Below are 20,399 nucleotides of genomic sequence, written 5' to 3'. Positions count from 1 at the left end.
ATAAATTCACCCCGTCTGTGTTTGCGAAGCGACACGGATCGAATCGCGGAATCCAGTCACAAATGGAACTTGCTATAGGGCAGAACGTCACGGATTTGGGCTATTTTTGAATGAATAAATCAAAAGTAGGGCTGTACAATGAATCAAATCTCGATATGGACTAGTGTCTGTGAATATTAAAGCTAAAAGAGACTGCAATTGTTCTACGCATCTCTGGGAATGAGCGCTCAATGTGTGCTCCACTACACACACACACACACACACACACACACACACAGAAGCACGGGTGACTCACGCTCGTGGTGTTTTCAGCGTTTCACTGTATTGAGACATGAATGATGTAGGCTACACATGTGCATTTCATCGCAGAGCTGCTATGAGAGTCACTTGACGAGAATTTCACCATTTCATTTGATAAAACTATCGTCATTCATTCGTTTCATATACACACAGAAACTGTTATGTCTTTACGACAACCTGTCAAAATAAAAGTTCGGTATAACTTGAAGAAATTATAACAGAAATATATTACTATTGCACAGTAGAGTATACTTCAGGCCTAATAATAATAATAATAATAATAGTTTATTAAATTAAATATTTATTAGAGTATACTCACTACAAAAAACTAGACTACACCACTGCTTAAAACTAGACAAATTATTTGAACAAGTTTTTTTTAATTCAACTTCACAAGGCTAAAAGTGCCCCTAAAATGTGTGTAATAAATCACAACTTGAATTTTCTGTTTATAATACGTTATCTCCCGCCATATCTAGATTTAAGGACTTGTCACCCTGGGTCACGTGACCATAAATTGCTTCCTTGAAGTGACCATCGCATGTTCTTTTCGCTAACGGACTTGTGAAGGGATTCAGATTCAGTTCACTTTTCGTTTGGAACTTAACGACAAATGATGTCTTCTTCCCGAAGTGCCCTTCAAGGTTGCAAAAACGACGTTTGGAATTCGCCATAGGTTATTTGTCACGACTCACGAGTCACGACGAGCAAGAAAGGTTGACATAAAGCACGCTAAATCTTCAACCTCCGGGAGTCACCCGTTAAAAAAAACGCCGAACAGAGGAGTGTAGCAGCTAGACCTGTTGGCACGAAGAGAACGCGACTGAGCTCGTTTTAAAACGACAATCCACATTGAATTGGCTTTTCGGAGAATGGCACCAGGATTTGAGATGTTGACAAAGCAACACAGATGGTGTTTTTATTACTCAACAGGTGAGCAAGATATTTTAATGAACATATAAATTGCTATATGTAACGTTACCTCTCTGACAGAGTTTATTGTAGAGTATTATCAGAGAATGTATCGAAATCAAGGTATCGGTATCAGTATCGACATTTTTTGAACGATACCCAGCCCTAGAGAATGTAGACGGGCTCTGGTATTATCTATAGTGAAGGGTCATAATCATCCGCTTAGTCATATGGTGTCGGAGCTGAAGCACAACCAAAACAATGTTCTTCCGCAAAATGCATGCAGTTTTCTTTTTAACCGCTAGAGTTACCACTTTCGCACCGGATGAACCTTTTTATAGGAACGAGTTCTGAGAACTCCTTTGGAGGAACCAATTTAGCTCCTCCTTTTTTTTTTTCTCCTCCTTCTTTTTTTTTTTTAGCTTCTTCTTCAGAGTAGGATCAGAGAATGTCTGACAGATCGTTAACACTGAGAATACGAGCACTGTGTGCTCAGGCTCTGGCGTTCTCAGCACTGTCTATGGTTCTCAGCGCTGTCAAAATAAAAGTCACAACAACAAGCGCGGCTTACGTCACCTGACCTCAGCGTTGCTACTGGCGATGCGAATGCAGGAGGAGCCACCCTGGTGGCTAGTTCCTAGAACTAAGTTCCTAGAACTACCCTGTGCGAAAGCCCCTATATTGTATCTTTAAATAAATTGCATAACATAATTAAATTAAGAATTTTTTAATTAACTCAAATATTTTATTGTTTTCTGCTAGTTTGCACAAGCACCTGCATTAGCTTAATAAGTAAAGATACAATCATTGTGCTGCTGAACTGTGTGTGCAGTGTGCACAGCCGTTGCTTTTAAATAAAGCAATAAGCTAATATAATCAATTGTTGAGTTTACAACTTTTAGTTGTAGGCTACAATAAACTTTAAGTAATATTTGAGTTAAAAAAAAACTAATTTCATTTAGTAAATATGACTATGTTTTACTGTAGTGGTCTCTTGTCTAAGTACATTTAAGTTGCATTTCATTTTATTATTGTTATATTATCTGCAAGTATACTTTTACAGTATTTTAAATACTACTTTAAGTACACTACAAGTGCACATTCAAAATAATCTTTTTCACAATACATTTATTCACAAATGATGTGAGAGTAATTACAGGGAAAGACTGTCAAACCTTGTGCAGCTCCTGACAATGTTACTGAGCATTTCAGGCTAACCTCCACCCTAAACTAAAAACTCTGTCTTCATTGATAAACCTTCATGTTATTCCTAAAACCAATATGACTTTCTTTCTTATGCACAACATAAATGGAGATCATTTAATGAATAGCTGGTTGGGTGAATGCAGTAAAATGAAAAAACATCAATTTTTCTGAGTAATTAATGACAGAAATTCGGGTGAACTATCCCATTAATGCCAAATAGAACACCCAGTAGTGTAAGCAACAATGTACATGCTGGTTGCACATTGTTTTCCAATTTACTTGGATCTGTTTTGGTAAAAAAGAAATAAATTATTTTGATGAGGTAGGCTCCATACTTCTGGTGAAATGGTGAAATGCCCTTATTAAATTGGTGCATAAAAACACCCTAAAAAAAAATGGTGTACATTCCTGCCACCTACTGGACTGGAGTGTGAAGAACTGGATAGTGCACAGGAGAGTGTTCTGAAGAAAGTAAGTCATACAAGTTGGAACAACATGATGATAGAATGATGACTGAATATTCTATTTTTGGGAGAACTAGCCTATCCCTTTAAGGGTTCCAGAACAGATCATTTCTGCCACTTATTTCTGAAACTTCCAACAAGTTTTAACTAGTCTTTTTACTTTGTATAAAAATGCACCGAATATTTGTGAAAAGAGAAATGATCAACGTAAATCTGTTGGATGCCATGCAGAGAGAGGGTGTGTGTGTGTGTGTGTGTGTGTGTGTGTGTGTGTGTGTGTGTGTGTGTGTGTGTGTGTGTGTCAGTGTATCATAAAGATTTATTACATTGAAACTGCTCATTATCATGTAGACTGGACTTACTCAGTCATGCAGAGAATTAAAATCCCTAATTGTGCTGTCATCCTCTCTTTATCCTCTCTCTCTTTTTCTCTCCCTCCTTGTATCTGACCCCCTCCAACTCTCATTCTTACCCTCTCTTCCTGTCTGTTTCTCCTCTCTTCTGTGTCTGATCACTTTCTCTTTACTGTCTTTAAATTTAACTTCCACATCCATCTCCTCCATCTCTTCTTGGTCTGTTTTCTATTCCTTTCATCTTTCACTCTCTCTCTTTTTGCCTCCTCTCTATATCTGTATAATTCTCTCTATCCATTGAATGACTTTTGTCTTACTTTTCCTCCCTTTTTACCTTCAGTATCTCAGCCATTTTCACTTTTTCATTATCGGTCTGGCCCTCTCCCTAATCTTCACTTTTCTCTCTCCATCCGTCCTGGTCTTTATCGCACTCTAACTGGATGTATCTGTTTAGTGGCTGCACTCCTAAGGTGATTGTGGAAGTTCTCACACATGCCCGTAAAATGTTCATTAGTTTAATGGAAAAACAATTTTACAGTAAAACCTATTTTTTATACACCAAAATGCCATCCCATAATTCCTAGATTTTTTTTTTCCACCTTTATTTTTTCTGTGAATTTGTGGTATCCAGAGTTGTTGTTGTTGTTGTTGTTGTTGTTGTTTTACCTTTAATGTAACAACAGTATTAATGGATTATGTATGCATCCTTGTTTTAACAGGAGAATCTTTTTAAATCTTTTAAAATTAAGGACTTAACTTTCAATCCCCTCCAAGTCTTTGAGTAATTTTCTCTCAGTTTCCCTCCTGTATCTCTCTCTCTCTCTCTCTCTCTCTCTCTCATCTCTCGCACACACACACACAAACAAACACACATACTTCCTGCTGTCTTCTTGTCAGTTACATTACAGCTTAAACCGACAAGGTTAAAGTCCTAAGACCTCTTTCAAGAGTGTGTGTGTGTGTGTGTGTGTGTGTGTGTGTGTGTGTGTGTGTGCGCGCCTTTGAGCTACAGACCACTAATACTCACACACACTCTCCACTTGTAAGCAGGAAACAAACACACCAAAACAACAAAAGCCCAGAGGAAATTGAGAAGCATCAAGGAAAAGCCCTCTATTCACTGCTGTACAAAATGCTCCCAGTGGCTCTTTCAGGTGGGTGTCTGATCTTCCTGTGTGTGTGGGGGGGCGGGTGGCCTGGTAAGACCTACATTATGGGGATAAAATGTATCCACAAAGATGGCAGTATCTGAAATCCTTGTCCTTGTGAGGAGAATTGTGAAGTCCCTATGAATAAAACGGCTTATAAATCATACTGTGATGTTTTTTGAAAATGTAAAAATGCAGAAAGTTTTCTGTGATGGGAAGGTTTAGGGATATGGTTAGTGTAAGGGGACAGAATATGCAGTTTGTTCAGTATAAAAATCATTATGTCTATGGCAGAGGTGTAAAGTCCAGGTTCAGAAAGTAAAAGTCCTCCTCAGTATTTCGTTCCAATCACCTGGATTTGTTAATTAGCACAGTTTTTCAGCCAGGAGATAGAACTAATTAGTGAAATCAGCTGGCTGAGTTCCTGGGTGGAATAAACATGGCAGGACTTTTACTTTCTGACCCCTGGACTTTACACCTCTGGTCTATGGAAAGCCCCCATAAAACATGAAAACACAACATGCGTGTGTGTGTGAGATTTAGCTATATTTTGTGGAAACTGTTCTCATAAGTTAGCTCTACTTGGCATAAACTCCCTCTTGGGACATTTAGAGGTAAAAGTAAAAGGATTCCTAAATTAAGTAAATGTTTTATTTAATTTTCTCATGTTGCTATTAATGCAATATTATATAATCCTATATGTACATATATTATATACACACACACACATATACTACTTAAATAAAAGGTTTTACAGAATGCATTTTTGAGACGGTCAAAGGTAAAGTTTTAGCTTAAAATGTTAATTCATTATTTTTAAAGCAGTATTTTTTGAACACTCCCAGAATCTGATGATCTTTTTGTGATCCTCCTCCTAAAATGTAAAACGAGTTATATATTTTCATTGTCAAACAATGCATAAAAATAAATAACTGGGGGACCTTGGCATCAAGAAGTTTAAAACCCCTGCTGTAGTGACTGTAACTATAGTATTTTTTCAGAAACTAGTTACTGTTACATTGTTGTGTGGGATATGTTTTTTGTTTTTTTTGTCTGTACATGTGTGTGTTTAAATGAATTCAGACCAGCAGTCTAGTACAGTGTATAAAACACTATAGAAACCCTGCTTTGAAAGTGAGCATAGACTAAAATAATACAGTTCTTTCCTGAATAGCTTACTTGTTTGGGATTCTTTCTCTCTCTCGCAGTCTCGCTGTCACTCTTTCTTACTCTCACTCATCCCCTCTCTCTCCCTGTCTCTCTTCCTCTCTCTGTCTCTAATTGGGTCTAGGATGAGTTTCTTTAGACAGGTCCATTCATCATGGACGAGACCAGAAGGACAAACCCTCTGGGAGAGACGGAGAGAGAGAGAGAGAGAGAAAGAGAGAGAGAGTGTAAGGAGGGGGGTCAGACAGCTGGATGAGAGGGTCTTTTGCCTGTCAGCTCACTTCTCTCCTCTTTTTTCCTCCTTTCTTTTTTCCAACTCGTCATGAGTGTCAGTTTTACAGGCGTAGGAAAAGACAAGGAAATTGTACAGCTCGCTGGGGCATTAGTTAGACGATTAGATCAACATTTGTTTTAACCCTTTAATAAGCACACAAATGTTCACATACTTGAACTAAACTTTTACTCTGTTGTGCATTTAAGAAATGAGAATGGAAAAGTTGGTTAAAGAAGAGTGAACGGTTGTGTGTGAAAGCAGGACGATAGCAAGAACTCAATGGCTACTCATGTGAGTAATGTAGTATTAAATCACAGTGCACACTGTAAGGCAGTCCGTGTCCCCTGAAATCCTGTCAACAAATGCCTGATGTTTGAAACTATATACATTTTCCATGCTTTAGTGACACATAGAAACTGCAGAAATGCTTGTTTTATAACTGTTTAATGCATGCTTTTGCATCATGTGATTCACTGTAAATGAAAATTGGGTTGATTTCAAAACCCAAGGGTGGCCTGACGTCTGCTTCCAACACTGGACAGATGTTGAATTTTGGTTGAAAATTAAAATCAGATTGATCTTAAAACCAAATGTTGGCATTTTCACAGACTGTGATGATGCATTTCCACAGTTATTAACATTGTAAATCTAGCTATATATATATATATATATATATATATATATACATTTATAAAAACTTGCCATTATATTTCAGAAAACTAGTTAATGCTGCTGAGTGAGTGTTTCTAATAAACGGCTGAGGGAGTGATGGCTTATTTGACAACTTTTCTTTCTTCGGACTACCTTATTAAAGCGCTCTATATTTTTCATAGAAGAAGTCATAGAAATTGTCGATTTTATCTTTTGCTATTGGATCAAATAGAAAATTCAAAAAATGATATTTGTTGTAGTTTGTTCCAATGCAGAGTTAATAAAAAGGTAATTGTGATTGTATCTCTCCCAATTGTGCTTTTATATCACGTCATTTATAGTATTGTGACTATATTTCTTATCATTTCTTATTTATTTCTCCTAGAGGAATACCAGCAGTCTTCAAAACATCTTTTGTGTTCCGCAGAAAAAGGAAAGTCATACAGGTTTGGAATGGCACGAGGGTGAGTAAATGATGACAGAATTTTCTTTTTTGGGTGAACTATCTCTTTAAATGAGACTATATCTCACAATGTGACTTTATTTCTTATTTAAAACTTTATCTCAGTTACTTTTTTATTGTTTTTTTTTTCCTCTCTAAGGTAGAAATAGGCTTCCATAACTTCCATTGGGTTTAAGTTATACATTTTCATCAACACGTGCTCCCTGGGATTTAACAACACAAATCCTTCGTAATTCACTAGAAAATGTCCTTCTCTTATAATTGCAGAACACATGAACAGGCATTTAATAACAACTAACTTCTTTGGACATTTAAAAGTTTTAAATAAGCTTTTTAAACTTATTACTGTAGGGAGTTCACTTTCCTGAAAAGGACTGTTAACCTCTTGGCCTCCCCTAAGGCCCACTCACGACCATCATGTGTGAATTTGAGAGAAAAAAGAAACTCTTAGTAATCAAGTTACTCAAGTTGCTTGTGTATGAGGGGAAGAGCACATGTGTGTCCTCGTGTAAGCGTGTGTGTACGTCAATGTGTGTGCCTGCAAGTGTCTTCACCTGCACGTCAGCTTTATACTCCTGTCTTAATAAGACTCTTGCAATTACCTTACCAGCACCCTCCATTTCCACTCACACACACGCAGAAGTAGCTGCTCTGTGAGTGACGTTAATTTGCATGGCTTCTTGGCCCTCTAATGGCTATCTCTCCCACTTGCGCTCTTCTCGCAGAGCAAGAGCAAATAAAATAGACAGGAAAAATAGAAATGTCATGATTATTTATTTAATCAGGCTTGAAGAAGCCCAGTCTAATGAAGAGAAAGAAAATTTGTCCAACACAGATGATTCATTTTAGTTTGTAGACTAAAATTCAGTTCTGAATTATATTTATCTTCATATTGGTGTATGCTCTCAATTATAGCTCCCTGTGTCTTATTAAGGCTAGTGTGGTGTGGATGTAATTAACAAATGTGGATATAATATTCACATATGTTTTCCTCCTCCATATTTACTAAAGCATGCCGAGCACTTTAAATGCACATGCCATTTGTGTAACTGTGATATAATTATCAACTGCATAATGCAAAGTTTTGGATGGCCAAGCGTCATTCAAAAAGTCCTTGTATACAGTCCAACATCACTTGGACTTTTCACTGTTTGTGTTTGTGCAAATGACTGTCAGTTGGTGCATTTGGGGATCTTTCTGCATGTTACATCATTACACCAGTAGGTGGCAATGAGTGAGTGAGTCATTGAATAATTTACTCAACCACTTCAAGGCAATATCACACTCCTAATCATGCTGGTGGTCTGAATATTATCTTATCATTTTTGTCCATCCATTGAAAGTCCATGCAACCCAAAATTTTCAAGCACCAAAAAGTACATAAAGACATAATAAGTTATAATATAGGCTTTTATTCACATATAAACACTGATTAACGTATATACACACAGAGCACATCAAATATGGTATACGAGCTCAATCGTGTATGCCTGAGGCACGAGAACAAATCTCTTTTATTCCAGCCTATGTTTACTGTACTTGATGTGCTCCACTATATAAAGCGATAGTGTCTTTACGATCAAGTTTTGACCAAATTGTGTTAATGTGATATTCACATTAATAAAATAGCTATTGAATGAATGTGCGTATAGCTCATTTGTGACACTTTTTTAATTTTGTAACTTTTTGAATCTCAAATGGAATTCATGCAACCTGATGGCGAGGCCAGCAAACCAGGACTCCATGTTGTCATGCTGGTCTTTTCAGCAGGGATGTTCAGCTGGTGGTACTACATTGCTTTGGTAATTATGCCCATTATATTTTAAGTAATCCCTGAGCAAATATCTGTAAGAAATCAGAAAAGGTGTATTGGCTTGGTTTGGAGAATCAATTTGGGAGTTACGTATAAGGTTTTGTGGGACACAACTGCACATTTGGCTAAGTAACTTCTGGATGCTTTAATGAGCTTTAGAAAGGGCTGCTAGGAGAGAATGATCCACTATCCAGAATATCCAGAGTCACAAAAGTACACACCTGAGGAACTCCTCTGCTTTGAAGTGCTCATTCATCATGTTATCTGGCTGAGACTCAAGCTCTGCAGAAATCACAATTTGCCACTGTGCTTCTAATCTGGGAATGCACCCAAGCACCGAAATGCCAACCTGGCAAAGGTATTCGGGCAGTGACCCAAAACTGTTACTGAATGTGTGTGAGAGACATGGTAACCTGGCACGTGACCAAATCCCAGCTGGTGCTGAGTGTGTATCCAGCTGGGCTGAAGCTGTTTTTCATGTGTGTGTGGCGTGTTGTTGTTGTATTGCAGTTTGTGGTCCATTATCACCCCGTTAAGACCTCCCGTGGACCAGGCCACCAGCCAAAATTGAAGCGCTGGTAAGCTCCATTCGCACAAAGTGGGGAGGTTGTTTTTATGCAGCTCTATAGAGGGAAGTAGATTAATTTCAACTTTTGTGTAAAACACTGCAGTTGTTGCCTTTTAAAACGTTTTTCTTTAATTAGGTTTATGAAACCTGTATCATATAGTTCTACTTAGCCTACATGTCTGTAGCAATATAACTTCATTGCTTGTTGAAAGAAAAGACATTTTTTAAATAGTTGCTAGAGTGCTTTTCTTTTTACCCATATTTTTGTATTATTATTATTATTATTATTTCTGGTTAAAATTGTTAATTTCTACACACATCATTAGGAGATATGCTTGCATCCTTGATAATAAACTCTGTATTAATGGAATTGTATTATTCGCAACTCATTCACTTTCCCACAAACAACCCCAATTCCATATCTTATACATCTGATACATTTCAACTTCCCTCTATGTGTGAACTACTACATAACTGGGGAAAGACCCATATCATGAAAGCCAAGCTTTTTTCATTAATACTAATACAACCTGTGAACTTAAAAAATTACTTTTATTCTGATGAACCAATAAAATTATGGCCAATATTTACAAATAATTACTTCTTAGTTTCACATTACAATATACGTAAATTGATAATTCACAAACAACATTCACTCATATGCACATACACAGAGTAGCCTATGACCCTGTATCAGGGATTAGGAGGAATGCCAGACAATTGAATAACCCTGAACAACAGTAAAACAAACAAATAAAATCATAATAATAAAAATTATAATATAACTATAACAATATAATTCCATTAGAAAATCAATATCAAATCACATTTATTTCCAGCTTGTGGACAGACTTTAATAAAATGAAGAAATAAGCTAAGTCATGAAGAACCAAAAAGATTGAAATCAAGTGGCATGATATCTTTGGCAAATTTTGTTCCGCAGTAAATACATTCAAATATTAAGACAACACACGACACGCAGAGAAAAAACACCAAGAGTTTTTTACTACTAGAAAATTCAATAAAAAACATATACATTTCTTAAAGAAGCAGTTCATTCATTTACTCATTGCAAATATCTGTTGCCTTCATCTTTCTGTCATGTTGGTTATTTCATAATTTGACATTTTTTGCACCAGAGAATACTTTTAAACCGGGCATCTCTAACTTTGGTGGATGCTACAGATATGTTATTGGTCTGATTTTTTTTTTTCTTATTTCTTTTTCTTTTTCTTTTGAATTGAACTGATTGCTGTTATCAAATTCGTCAAAACGTTTCAAACTTTCTTAAAATCTTTTATCTTTACTTCAAAAACCGAGTAAAAAATACTTATGAACCCATTGGGAAAGAAACTATTAGCAAGTAATTACAGAAGGAGCTTCCGATTGTACACAGAAGGCCACAATAAGGTGATAACCAAGTCCTCTGTTTTGAAAAGTCTGCTTTTTTTAATCGGGGAAACCTTTAATATTGATCTGGCCATACCGCTTGTAGAATCAATTACCAAATATATTACAGTTTTAGGATTGTTAACCAATTTTTGTTTATTTCGGAAATAGCTTTTGACTCCTGAACTGAGGAAAACTGGGAGACGCTAACTAATTGAGGGCTGTTCACACAAGGCAGGTTCACTGAATAAATGTGTATCATTCATGATGCTCAGCTTCTACTTTGGAAACATTTTCAATTTGGAGTCATATTTAGACAGCAAACTACTTTGTTTTAAGGTATATTTGAAAGCCTGTTATATATTTAGCCACATTTGTGTGAATGAGAATGAGAGTGAATGAGAAAAATAAGTTGAATGAACGTGCATGCCAATAATCTAAAACCAAGATAATTTTATGAATGCTATTTATAACTTAAACACATGTGATTAAACTGAAATGTGCAACGGGAAACCTGTAATAAAAGGCTAAAATAAATGAACTGCTAGTATTGTGAGGTGCTTTTGAAAGATATTAATAAGTTGGGATATTTCCTTGCCACCAAAATTACAATTACAATTTAATCTTCTCAGAGAAAATGGGGGATTTTTATAAAGGTGATCAATGGCTAACTTGTAGAATTTCTAATCCTGATGGCATTGGAGGAAGGGGTTAGGAAGATCTAATGAGATTAAAGGTGCACCGGAGAGGAAACGGGAGTAAAATGGGGGTGGGGTGCAAATAAGAAATTGAAATAAGAGGGGATGAGAAAAGAGAAAGGAGTGTTCTTCGATTTTGCTGGTGCAGCAGGTTTTGTTCATGTCGATGGAGATGTGTGGCGTGTTCATGACCTGACGAAGGACAAAAGGACTGCGTGTGTGTATTTCATTTTGTATCTCTCTACTTTAAGCCAACAGAAATACACATAGCCACTATTTAAACAAAAATTGTCAGATAAATGGCACGGCAATCCCTTCATAATTAATCTAACATTCATTCTCAGTGCTTAAAGTGATAGTTCACCCTCACATCATTCTAAACCTGTATGCATTTACATTTCAAAAGATATTTGGAAAAATTCATAGGTGTTTTTAGTGTCTATACAATGAAAGTCAGAGTGGTCCAATGTTACTTTCCATATATTCACAAAAACACTTGGAACGACATGAGGGTGAGTAAATGATGACAGAAGTTTCATTTTTGTGTGAACTTTCACTTTAAGACAAAGGAATTAATGTTGCCATCAGGAGTCTCTTGTACATTCTTAGAAAAAAGGTTCAGTGGGGTTCTATATAGAACCCTAGGGTTCTTGACTCAGTTTTAGAGAACCTTTTATGCCAAAAAGGTTTTATATAAGGAGAAATGTCTTTAATGATTGCATAATACTTTAATGTTTAACAGGTTATTTAAAAACATTTTTATAGTGATAAAGGATGTTAACAAGCTGTTTAATTCATAAAATGTAATTAAAATAAATAACAAACGAATGAATTAAAACTAAAGTAAAACTAAATCCATAAAATGATCCCTATAATGAGAACCCCTAAAAGGTTCTATATATGATGCGCTTGGTAGAACCCTTTAAAGTTCTATATAGAACCTTTTCTTCTAAGAGTGTACCCTGTTATATCATCAGAAAATAAAACAGCTTTTGGGTCTCATTTGTGGATTTTGCTAATAACTTTGCTATTAGTTTACTAAAACTTTTTAGTCTCATTTAATCTGTTTTTAGTGTAAATTACTTGTCAGTACAATATTGTATATAATAGAACAATGTTTTTTTTAATGGATAATCATATCTTACTTGCTGTTAGAATATTTAATAGATAATATGAGTATCATCTTTTCCTCTAGTTTGTTTGCTGGGTTTTAATTAGACTGTAAAATTGGCATATAAAAAAACACTGTTAAAAATTGTGGGCAGTGGCATCGGTTGATTGATTGGTTGGTCAAGCTCTGATCTCATTATGTCATGCAGACAGCTTCGCAATTTAGTGACGCGTGGTCATTCTGGATGACTCGGTAGAAAAATAAAGGCACTGTCCTTGATTTCAGCTGGTGTACTTCAGGTTCATAATGCCTCAGACTAAAAGTTTAAAAGGTCAAAGTTCACCAGTAGTCATTAGTGGTAAACGGCATCAAGGGTTTCTTTAGAGTTGCATAACTTGCAACTTATGGTCTACAAAAAAATCCTATTACTACTTTACAGTCCAGAGCAACAACATAAAAACATAAAAACTATCAACTTCTATATATATATATTCATAGGTTTGACTTTTTTTTTTCTTATTATTATTTCACATCAAAATTTTGGTGCTTGCGACTCACTACTACAACTACAGTGTTCTCCTTTTTCAAAAGCTACTCAGCAATGCACAGTGTATTGAAAAAAAAAGAAAACAAGGAAATCAAGAACTGGGAACACTCATCACAGACAATAGCTAAATAAAGCACACTTTTTGTCTTTGCTCGTCTACTAGAATCTAAAGTTAGATATCAATATATTAGTCAATAATGATATCAAAAGCTCTTGTCATTGTAAATGATAGATGTACAGGATATCTCAGACAGACAAATAGGGAAGAATGTACAGCATTAATGTTGCTACATAGAGAGTTTGGTAAGGCCTCCACCTTGGTCTCATGCATTGTCTTGGCGCAGTATGGATGAAGGGAATATTCAAAAACAAATGCACTCATAGAGCATGAACAAAAAAGGTAACTTCCGGATAACAGATTTGCCACTTTGTGCTTTTAAGAGTGTCTATTTGCACTACTAAAGAGTATCTTTGGGGAGGCTAAGGAGATGTTTTGAATGGACAGACAGTATGACATCACTTCCTGTTAGGGACATTAGCATCGCTAACGGTGTTCCCCTTCTAAAATGTAGCGACTTTACAAAAGTTTGTCAGCGCTTTAATACCAGCAAGCTCTGTTAATTGCAACTGATTTGCGTTTGGAATGAAACATCAGGGGTTTGAAAAGAGAACCAGCTACGTATTCCACGGCAACATCTTTAGCTAGCAGTAGCATTGTAGCATTTGTCTGCAGTAAACTTTTACACACAATTATATATATTACTCTCCATCATAAATAGCTATAAATCTTACTAATGTACAGTTGAATAAGGGTATTCTGTACATACGTAAATAGTATTTATCTACACTGAGGAAGGAGAGGAGTCTTTAAAATACAGTGCTCTCATTCATGACAACAGTGCTTTAATGCTGCTATTTTCCAACTTAATGACTGAAATCACAAAACAGTCCCATTTATATGCGTCGCATCGCACAATCTTATTCAAGAAGTCCATTATGTTTGAATGGTACCTAGATTAGAACTTAGGGCTCAAATATTCTTGTGCTTACGCATCAGGGCTAATTTCAGAATCTTTCAGTAATATCTCTCCTAACTCTACTGTAATTACACTCCTATTTCAAATGGAAGCATCCCATGATCAATGGTGAAATGGGTCTGTCCTTCACGCTGGCTAATTTTAAAGTAAATAATGCCAATATTCCGACCTGAGTTATCTGTCCAACTCTATTAAATCTCCATTCACTTGATACTTTAGGTTCTCTCCAAAACGATTCATGGTTTTAGCGGACTAGTAAAACCGTCTAGTCAAGTTTAGTAAGACAGATTATGATGCCACATTCACACAGTTGATGAAATGACTCAAAAATCACGTAGGTCATCTCAAGCTGCCACTAGTAGATTGTCTGGTACCAACTCCCAACACCTGATCATCTCTATAAGAACAGACTGCATAGAGATGCAAAGACGATAGGATAAGCAAGGCTTTAATGACAGAAGATAAATTAAAAGCAATAACAGATTTAGGGTACTACGTTTACACGACAACAATGTACTAAAAACGGAAACATTTTTCCTTTGCGTTTTTCGCGTAGAGGCAACAATGTTGTCAAAACAATCCCCGTTCACACGGATCCGCGAAAATTACTAAAAAGCTGTATTATGCAGGCCAGGCCAGTAGTTGGCGATGTCACTTTAAGAAACACTACGCACCTATAGTCTGAACATGTAATATGCATGCGCATGACGTCACCATTTTCACAAATTCACGTTTTTGAAATTTACATGGAGACCACAACGGTATCGGTTTCAAAAGCTTGCGTATTCAGGCCCCCAGAACGCTTTTGCCGTGTAAATGAATGGTCAAAACGCATAAAAAGTTTTCCGTTTTTAGTTGAAAACGGTGACATGTAAACAGCCCCTTAGTGTGAGGTGAGACCACAGGAATACAGGTGAATGGGTGTATACTTTCCACTAATGGACAGAAATTAGACACATCAGCTGAAGCTACTGATTGGACCATTGATTGTAATTGGCAGGAAAACATTGTCACCTCTTCCTTTCTTTCTTTTTTTCTTTCTCCATTCTCCTTCCTGCTTCTCCTCCACTTCTTTTCTTCCATATGTAGGCAGTCTCATGTGGGCGTTATCAATCCATTCTCACTCCTCTTTTTTTGTTTTTGTTTCTCCCACTCCTTCACCATTCCTCTTCTCCTCTGCTCGGCTGGTCAGTGACGGTCATAGGCAGTGGCAGTTGCTGTAGCTGCCGTTCCTGGTCCTCGTGTGGCTGCGCTATAGTAGTATGGAGATCCTAAAAGGGATATGAAAAAAAAAACTGTCAGTCATTTGATATACAAATGGCCCCCATCTAATAATTAAATTTAATCCAGGTTTTGCAACTCTGTTTATATGATCAAATTAAACCTCACTTTAAATATTTCTGTACACTACCAAAAGTTTGGGGTAGGTAAGATTTATTGATGCTTTTAATGTTTTTGAAAGTATCTTATGCTCATTAAAGCTGCATTTGTTTGATGGAAAATACAGTAAAAAAAACATAATTTTTCCAGGATTCTTTGATGAATGGAAAGAACAACATTTATTGGAAATAGAAATCTTCTGTAGCATTAAACAACTTCTTTACTTTAACTTTTGATCAATTTAATGCATCTTTGCTGAATAAATAATAATAATAAAAACATACTGGCCCCAATTTTTTTAACCATAGTGTAACAAGTCATGTTAAATGTATTATTTACAGCCATTTTTAAATTTTACATTTTGTGGCGGTGCATTTATTTTTAACCATGCACTCCTATTATCTGAAATCAACAGCAGTTAAAGATTACATTAAATAAATGCTAAATAAGAAGCAATGCATTCAATACAAACAATATATATGATTACAGGATGATGGATTTACCGCCCAGGGTACGTCCCCCACAATCATGTCACCCTTCCATTTATTTGAAATGACACCATCATCATCAGCTCAGTTTCTGCTGGGAAAAGACCATTTCTGCTCTATAGGACACATGATCCTTCTTGATCAGTCTGTGTTGGCATTAAGTGCTGATGGACCCCTTAGACCCAGAAATGTCTTTAGTATCATATTTAGTTTTAGCAGGAATTATTTTTCTTTATTCCACACAGAGACAGCGGGCATGAGTGAAGGGTATAACAGAGTACAGGGACAACGACGCTGCTTAGTCTTTATTGCCGGAGGTAAAGAGTTTGAAATTGGGAGAAATATGGTGGATGTGTGTGTTTGTCTTCCCTGGAAATGAAGATTATATGAGTGTGATTAAGTAGCTTTTGTGTTTTGGTAAAACCGGGTTTGAGAGCGTGAGGTATATCACAATGTCATAGATACTATAGGGATATATTTCAAATATATTTTTTTAAACTATAGCCCATTCACAATTATTTTGCTGACAACAATATTATGCAACATTGTGATTATTGCAATGATTTACAGTACTTTTTTGTGCCCAGTAAGTTTAAGTAGATTAACAATTATTCCTTGCCTCACTACTAAGATGAGAGCATTAAAACAGAGATTTCAATAAAACGATATATCCCAGCCCTAATAGACACTAAACTTTGCCTTGGAGCACTTCACACAAACACTGTCAAACTTCTGTCAAATCAGGGTCTCTTTCTTGACACACAAAGCAAAAAATCATGAAATCTCCAAGGAACCCCTTGTCCATTGGGAACGTTAAGGTCAGCTCTGTGGCTCTCTCTTACACACATATTACTGTTTTTAAGCCTATGCACCTTCACCTTGCTCTTGACAGATGTGTCAGTCTGAGGTTTTGCTGATCGGGGCAGGTTCTTCTAAAAACACTTATTCTGTGCACCCTACATGCAAAAACACATGGTATGTTTTGGTACCTGTGGGTTGTGGGGTTTGGCCGGAGAATAGACCCGATGAAGCTGCTCTCTCCGAGCCCAGTAAAGAACCGTACTCCTGCTGGAACACTGAGAAGAAAGTGCACACACATACAACAATAAGTTTATAGTTCACAGAAAATGCAGTTATTTTAGAAAAGTGACTATAAATGAATCCTTTAATAAAGCACTCTTAAGCCAATGCTTTTTATTTTCCACTTAAAAGAATAGTTCACCCAAAAATGAAAATTCTGTCTCCCACATGTCCATCCAAACTGGTATTTTGTTATCTATAGAATCTTTTCTATATACAATGACTGGGTCATGCTGATTTGGTGCTCAAGAAAAATCTCTTATTATTATCATTGTAGCAAACAGTTGCGCTACTTTTTTGTGAAAACCGTGATTATGTATATTTTTTGAAACATTATACATGTCTTTACGGTCACCTTTTGCATCCTTGATGAAAACAATATAATAAAAAACAATTCTTTTTTTTTTTTTTAAGAATAAAAATACTGACCACAACATTTTGAATGGTAGTGTATAAGTTATACATAACCTTTCTGTGTGGAACAGACTGAAGTTGTTACATTTTCCGATAATCTTCCCTTTCACTGAAACCCTGAAATCGAATTCATGTCCATTGGTTCTAGCGTGAGTCCCAACTAGTGATGGCGGCAGTTCAAATATGCAGAATGGAGGATGAATTTGCAGATGAGGGCAAATTATTTTAATTGCATTAAATGTTTAACTGTGAGATAGAAAGTAGGAAGTGTTACATATGAAGTCTCATTGTGGTATATAAAGTTGCAATTACGAGAAAGTCGTAATTTGAAATATAAAGTTATATTGGTAGATATAGTCACAATTACCTTTTCATTTATTTTCTTATTCTGAGGCAGAAACCGGCTTCCATATGATGGTGAGTAAATAATGACAGAATTTTCATTTTGGGTGAATTATTCCTTTAAAAGCACATTATTACAAAAGCATGGGCTGAGAAAGTTTGCTCCATCACTGTCCAGAGTGACGGTTATGCTTTCAGCAGCTTTTACCTAGTAGACTGGGGTTTGCAAATCTCCAAGAATCATTGTATGTCGAATACTGCGGATGGGAGTATGGACTGCCAGAGAAATCTCCTCCTGAAATTTAAGAAAAGACAATAAAAATATTAGATATGCATGTAAATTTGTTCAGTCAGCAGGTTGATTTTACATCCTACGTAGTGTGTAGGAGCCTAAAAGTTCCAATTGGCTAGGTGAAAGTGTCGATTTGTGACAGTTTTTCTCCTCCATTGCTTCAGTGTAGTTTTCCCTTTATCTCCATGTCTCTTTCTCTCCCTCTTTTCCCATCTCCCTCGTTCTCCCTTTCCCTGGGGAACACTTTCCCTTTGCTGGCTGTCACAAAATCAGAGGCCCCAACTCTCTCGCTCTCTCTTTCCTTCCATCTCTCGCTCTGTCGGTTCTGCCTGGCTGGTTTTGTGCCCCCCTCCCCTGTGTGTCAGCCCCCCTGCTGAAAGAGAAGGAGAGGAGAAATAAGCGATACACTCTGAAAGAAAGTGGAGGAAGAGGATCCAGCAGATATAGGGAGAGAAGAAAAGGCACTACTAATCCATTTTTCAAAAAAATGGCGGTGAAATATATAAATCTATCATATCTGAGAGCTGTAAATAAGCATTCAAGGCATTCATGCACAGTTTTTTTTTTAGCTAGGGAGTTTTACCAAAAATTATCATCTTTCTTTTTTTCAGATTATTTCATTTTAACGATAACAATGTACTCAAAATAACTGATTAAATACAAGCTGTGCAAAATGCTAACTGGGGTTTTAAGGAAGCTAACAAGACACTCTTAAAAATAAAGGTACTTATGGTTCCATGAAGAACCTTGAACATCCATGGGAACTTTTCATTGTAAAAAATGATCTTCATACTGGAAAAAAGGTTCTTTAGGTTATGAAATGTTCTTCAAACGAAGAAAAATATTTATTTTTTAGATTGTATAAAGTCTCAATTACAAGAAATGTTAGAAACAGGTAGAAATTAGCTTCGATTTGATGGAGAGTAAATAATGACATTTTCATTTTGCTTATTATAAATTTCAACTGAGAGAGAAAGTTTTCATAATTTCTATTTATTACAACTAACCATAACTAAAGTGAACTTTCATTAAAATACAATTTATTTAAAGCAACATCACAATTTGTATTGTTTCTGTAGAGTAAAATAGCTAGTTAGTTAGCTAAATCTCATCTAATTTAAGAGACTAAGATTGTTTCTACTGAGAATGAAGGGACATAAATGAGGGCTTAGTAAGATTATTTATAGATAAATACTTTTATTCAGCATTGACGCATTAATCTGATCAAAAGTGAAGGTAAACGCGTATAATGTTACAAAATAATACAATTTAAATTAAATGATGTTCTTTTGAACTTTTTATTCATCAAACAATCCTGAAAAAAAGGCATCACAGTTTCCACAAAAATATTTTGTGGAAACCATTGTTTGTCTCATTGATAATAAGAAATGTTTCTTGAGTGCCAAATCAGCATATTAGAATGATTTGTGTACATGAATATAAAAAAGTTCACGCATACTGTGTATATTATATAAAAGAATAGGGATATTGAGAATGTTGCCTTCAAAGTAATTAAAATGTGACATCATAAAGACAGAGGGGAAAAAAAATAGTTGAAGGTAAATGAAATGGGATTATCTAAAGTGCATGTCTGGAGCTTTGTTCCTACTCTTAACCTTCAGCACAATCTTAGATGGGATCGTTGGCATGGTTACCTCTCCTCTGTCAACTCTGCGCCACAGCGTCTAAACCGTGTCAGGTTGTTTAGGGAAGATGCTCGTGAAAGCGAGGGGGATGACTTATGGACGGAGAAGAAAATAGGGATGGGGTCTCCCCAGCGAGAGAGATGGGTTGCAAGGTCATAAATGCTTGTCAGAAGTGGGGGAAACATGGGGGATTCAGTCGGAGGGAAATACGAGACAAGGTTACGGATCTTGCTCTGAAGAGAGGGGACCCGACAAGACCCTACGAGTCACTGTGGCAACCGGGGAGAGCATCGACAGAGACACCCGTGTGACAGACTGGAGACACGACAAGAGACATGTTGTTGTTTTGGCTTGGGTTTGTTTTGTTGTGTTCAGGGAGTTGATACAAGGGTTGGTGAACAATCCTTCATCGTAGACCTTTTGTTTTTTTATACCAGTCTATTTGTCTTTTTGCACAAGAGATTTTCCACTATATCACTTGTTACCTTGCACTTGATGTTGAAGCTAAACAAGCACACATTTGTTACCTACACTTTGATGAGACATTGAGAGAGAAAATTAATTACTGAGTAGCTTTATTAGAACTGAAATCCCTCCTTGCCATTTTTTTTCCTTCAAATTTTTGTTACAATTTAGCTTGGTAAGCCACATTTGGG

General features: G+C 36.3%; 1 protein-coding gene across 4 annotated transcripts in view; it reads right to left on the bottom strand.

Annotated features, from left to right (window-relative positions):
• Positions 1–9,852: 9,852 nt before the first annotated feature.
• Positions 9,853–20,399, bottom strand: part of pax5 (paired box 5) — a 53,186-nt gene continuing 42,639 nt past the window's right edge. For all 4 annotated transcript variants that reach the window (XM_082164601.1, XM_082164603.1, XM_082164602.1 and 1 more), the window contains exons 9-11: positions 18,014–18,100; positions 16,959–17,045; positions 9,853–15,372 (exon numbers count right to left, since the gene is read on the bottom strand). In XM_082164601.1, coding sequence (XP_082020727.1) covers positions 15,290–15,372; positions 16,959–17,045; positions 18,014–18,100 — 257 coding nt within the window. In that variant the 3' untranslated portion in view covers positions 9,853–15,289. The remainder of the gene's footprint in view (positions 15,373–16,958; positions 17,046–18,013; positions 18,101–20,399) is intronic.

Source organism: Leuciscus leuciscus (assembly GCF_965113295.1).
Source record: "Leuciscus leuciscus genome assembly, chromosome: 3".
Taxonomy (NCBI): domain Eukaryota; kingdom Metazoa; phylum Chordata; class Actinopteri; order Cypriniformes; family Leuciscidae; genus Leuciscus; species Leuciscus leuciscus.
This window is presented reverse-complemented; position numbering and strand designations above follow the sequence as displayed.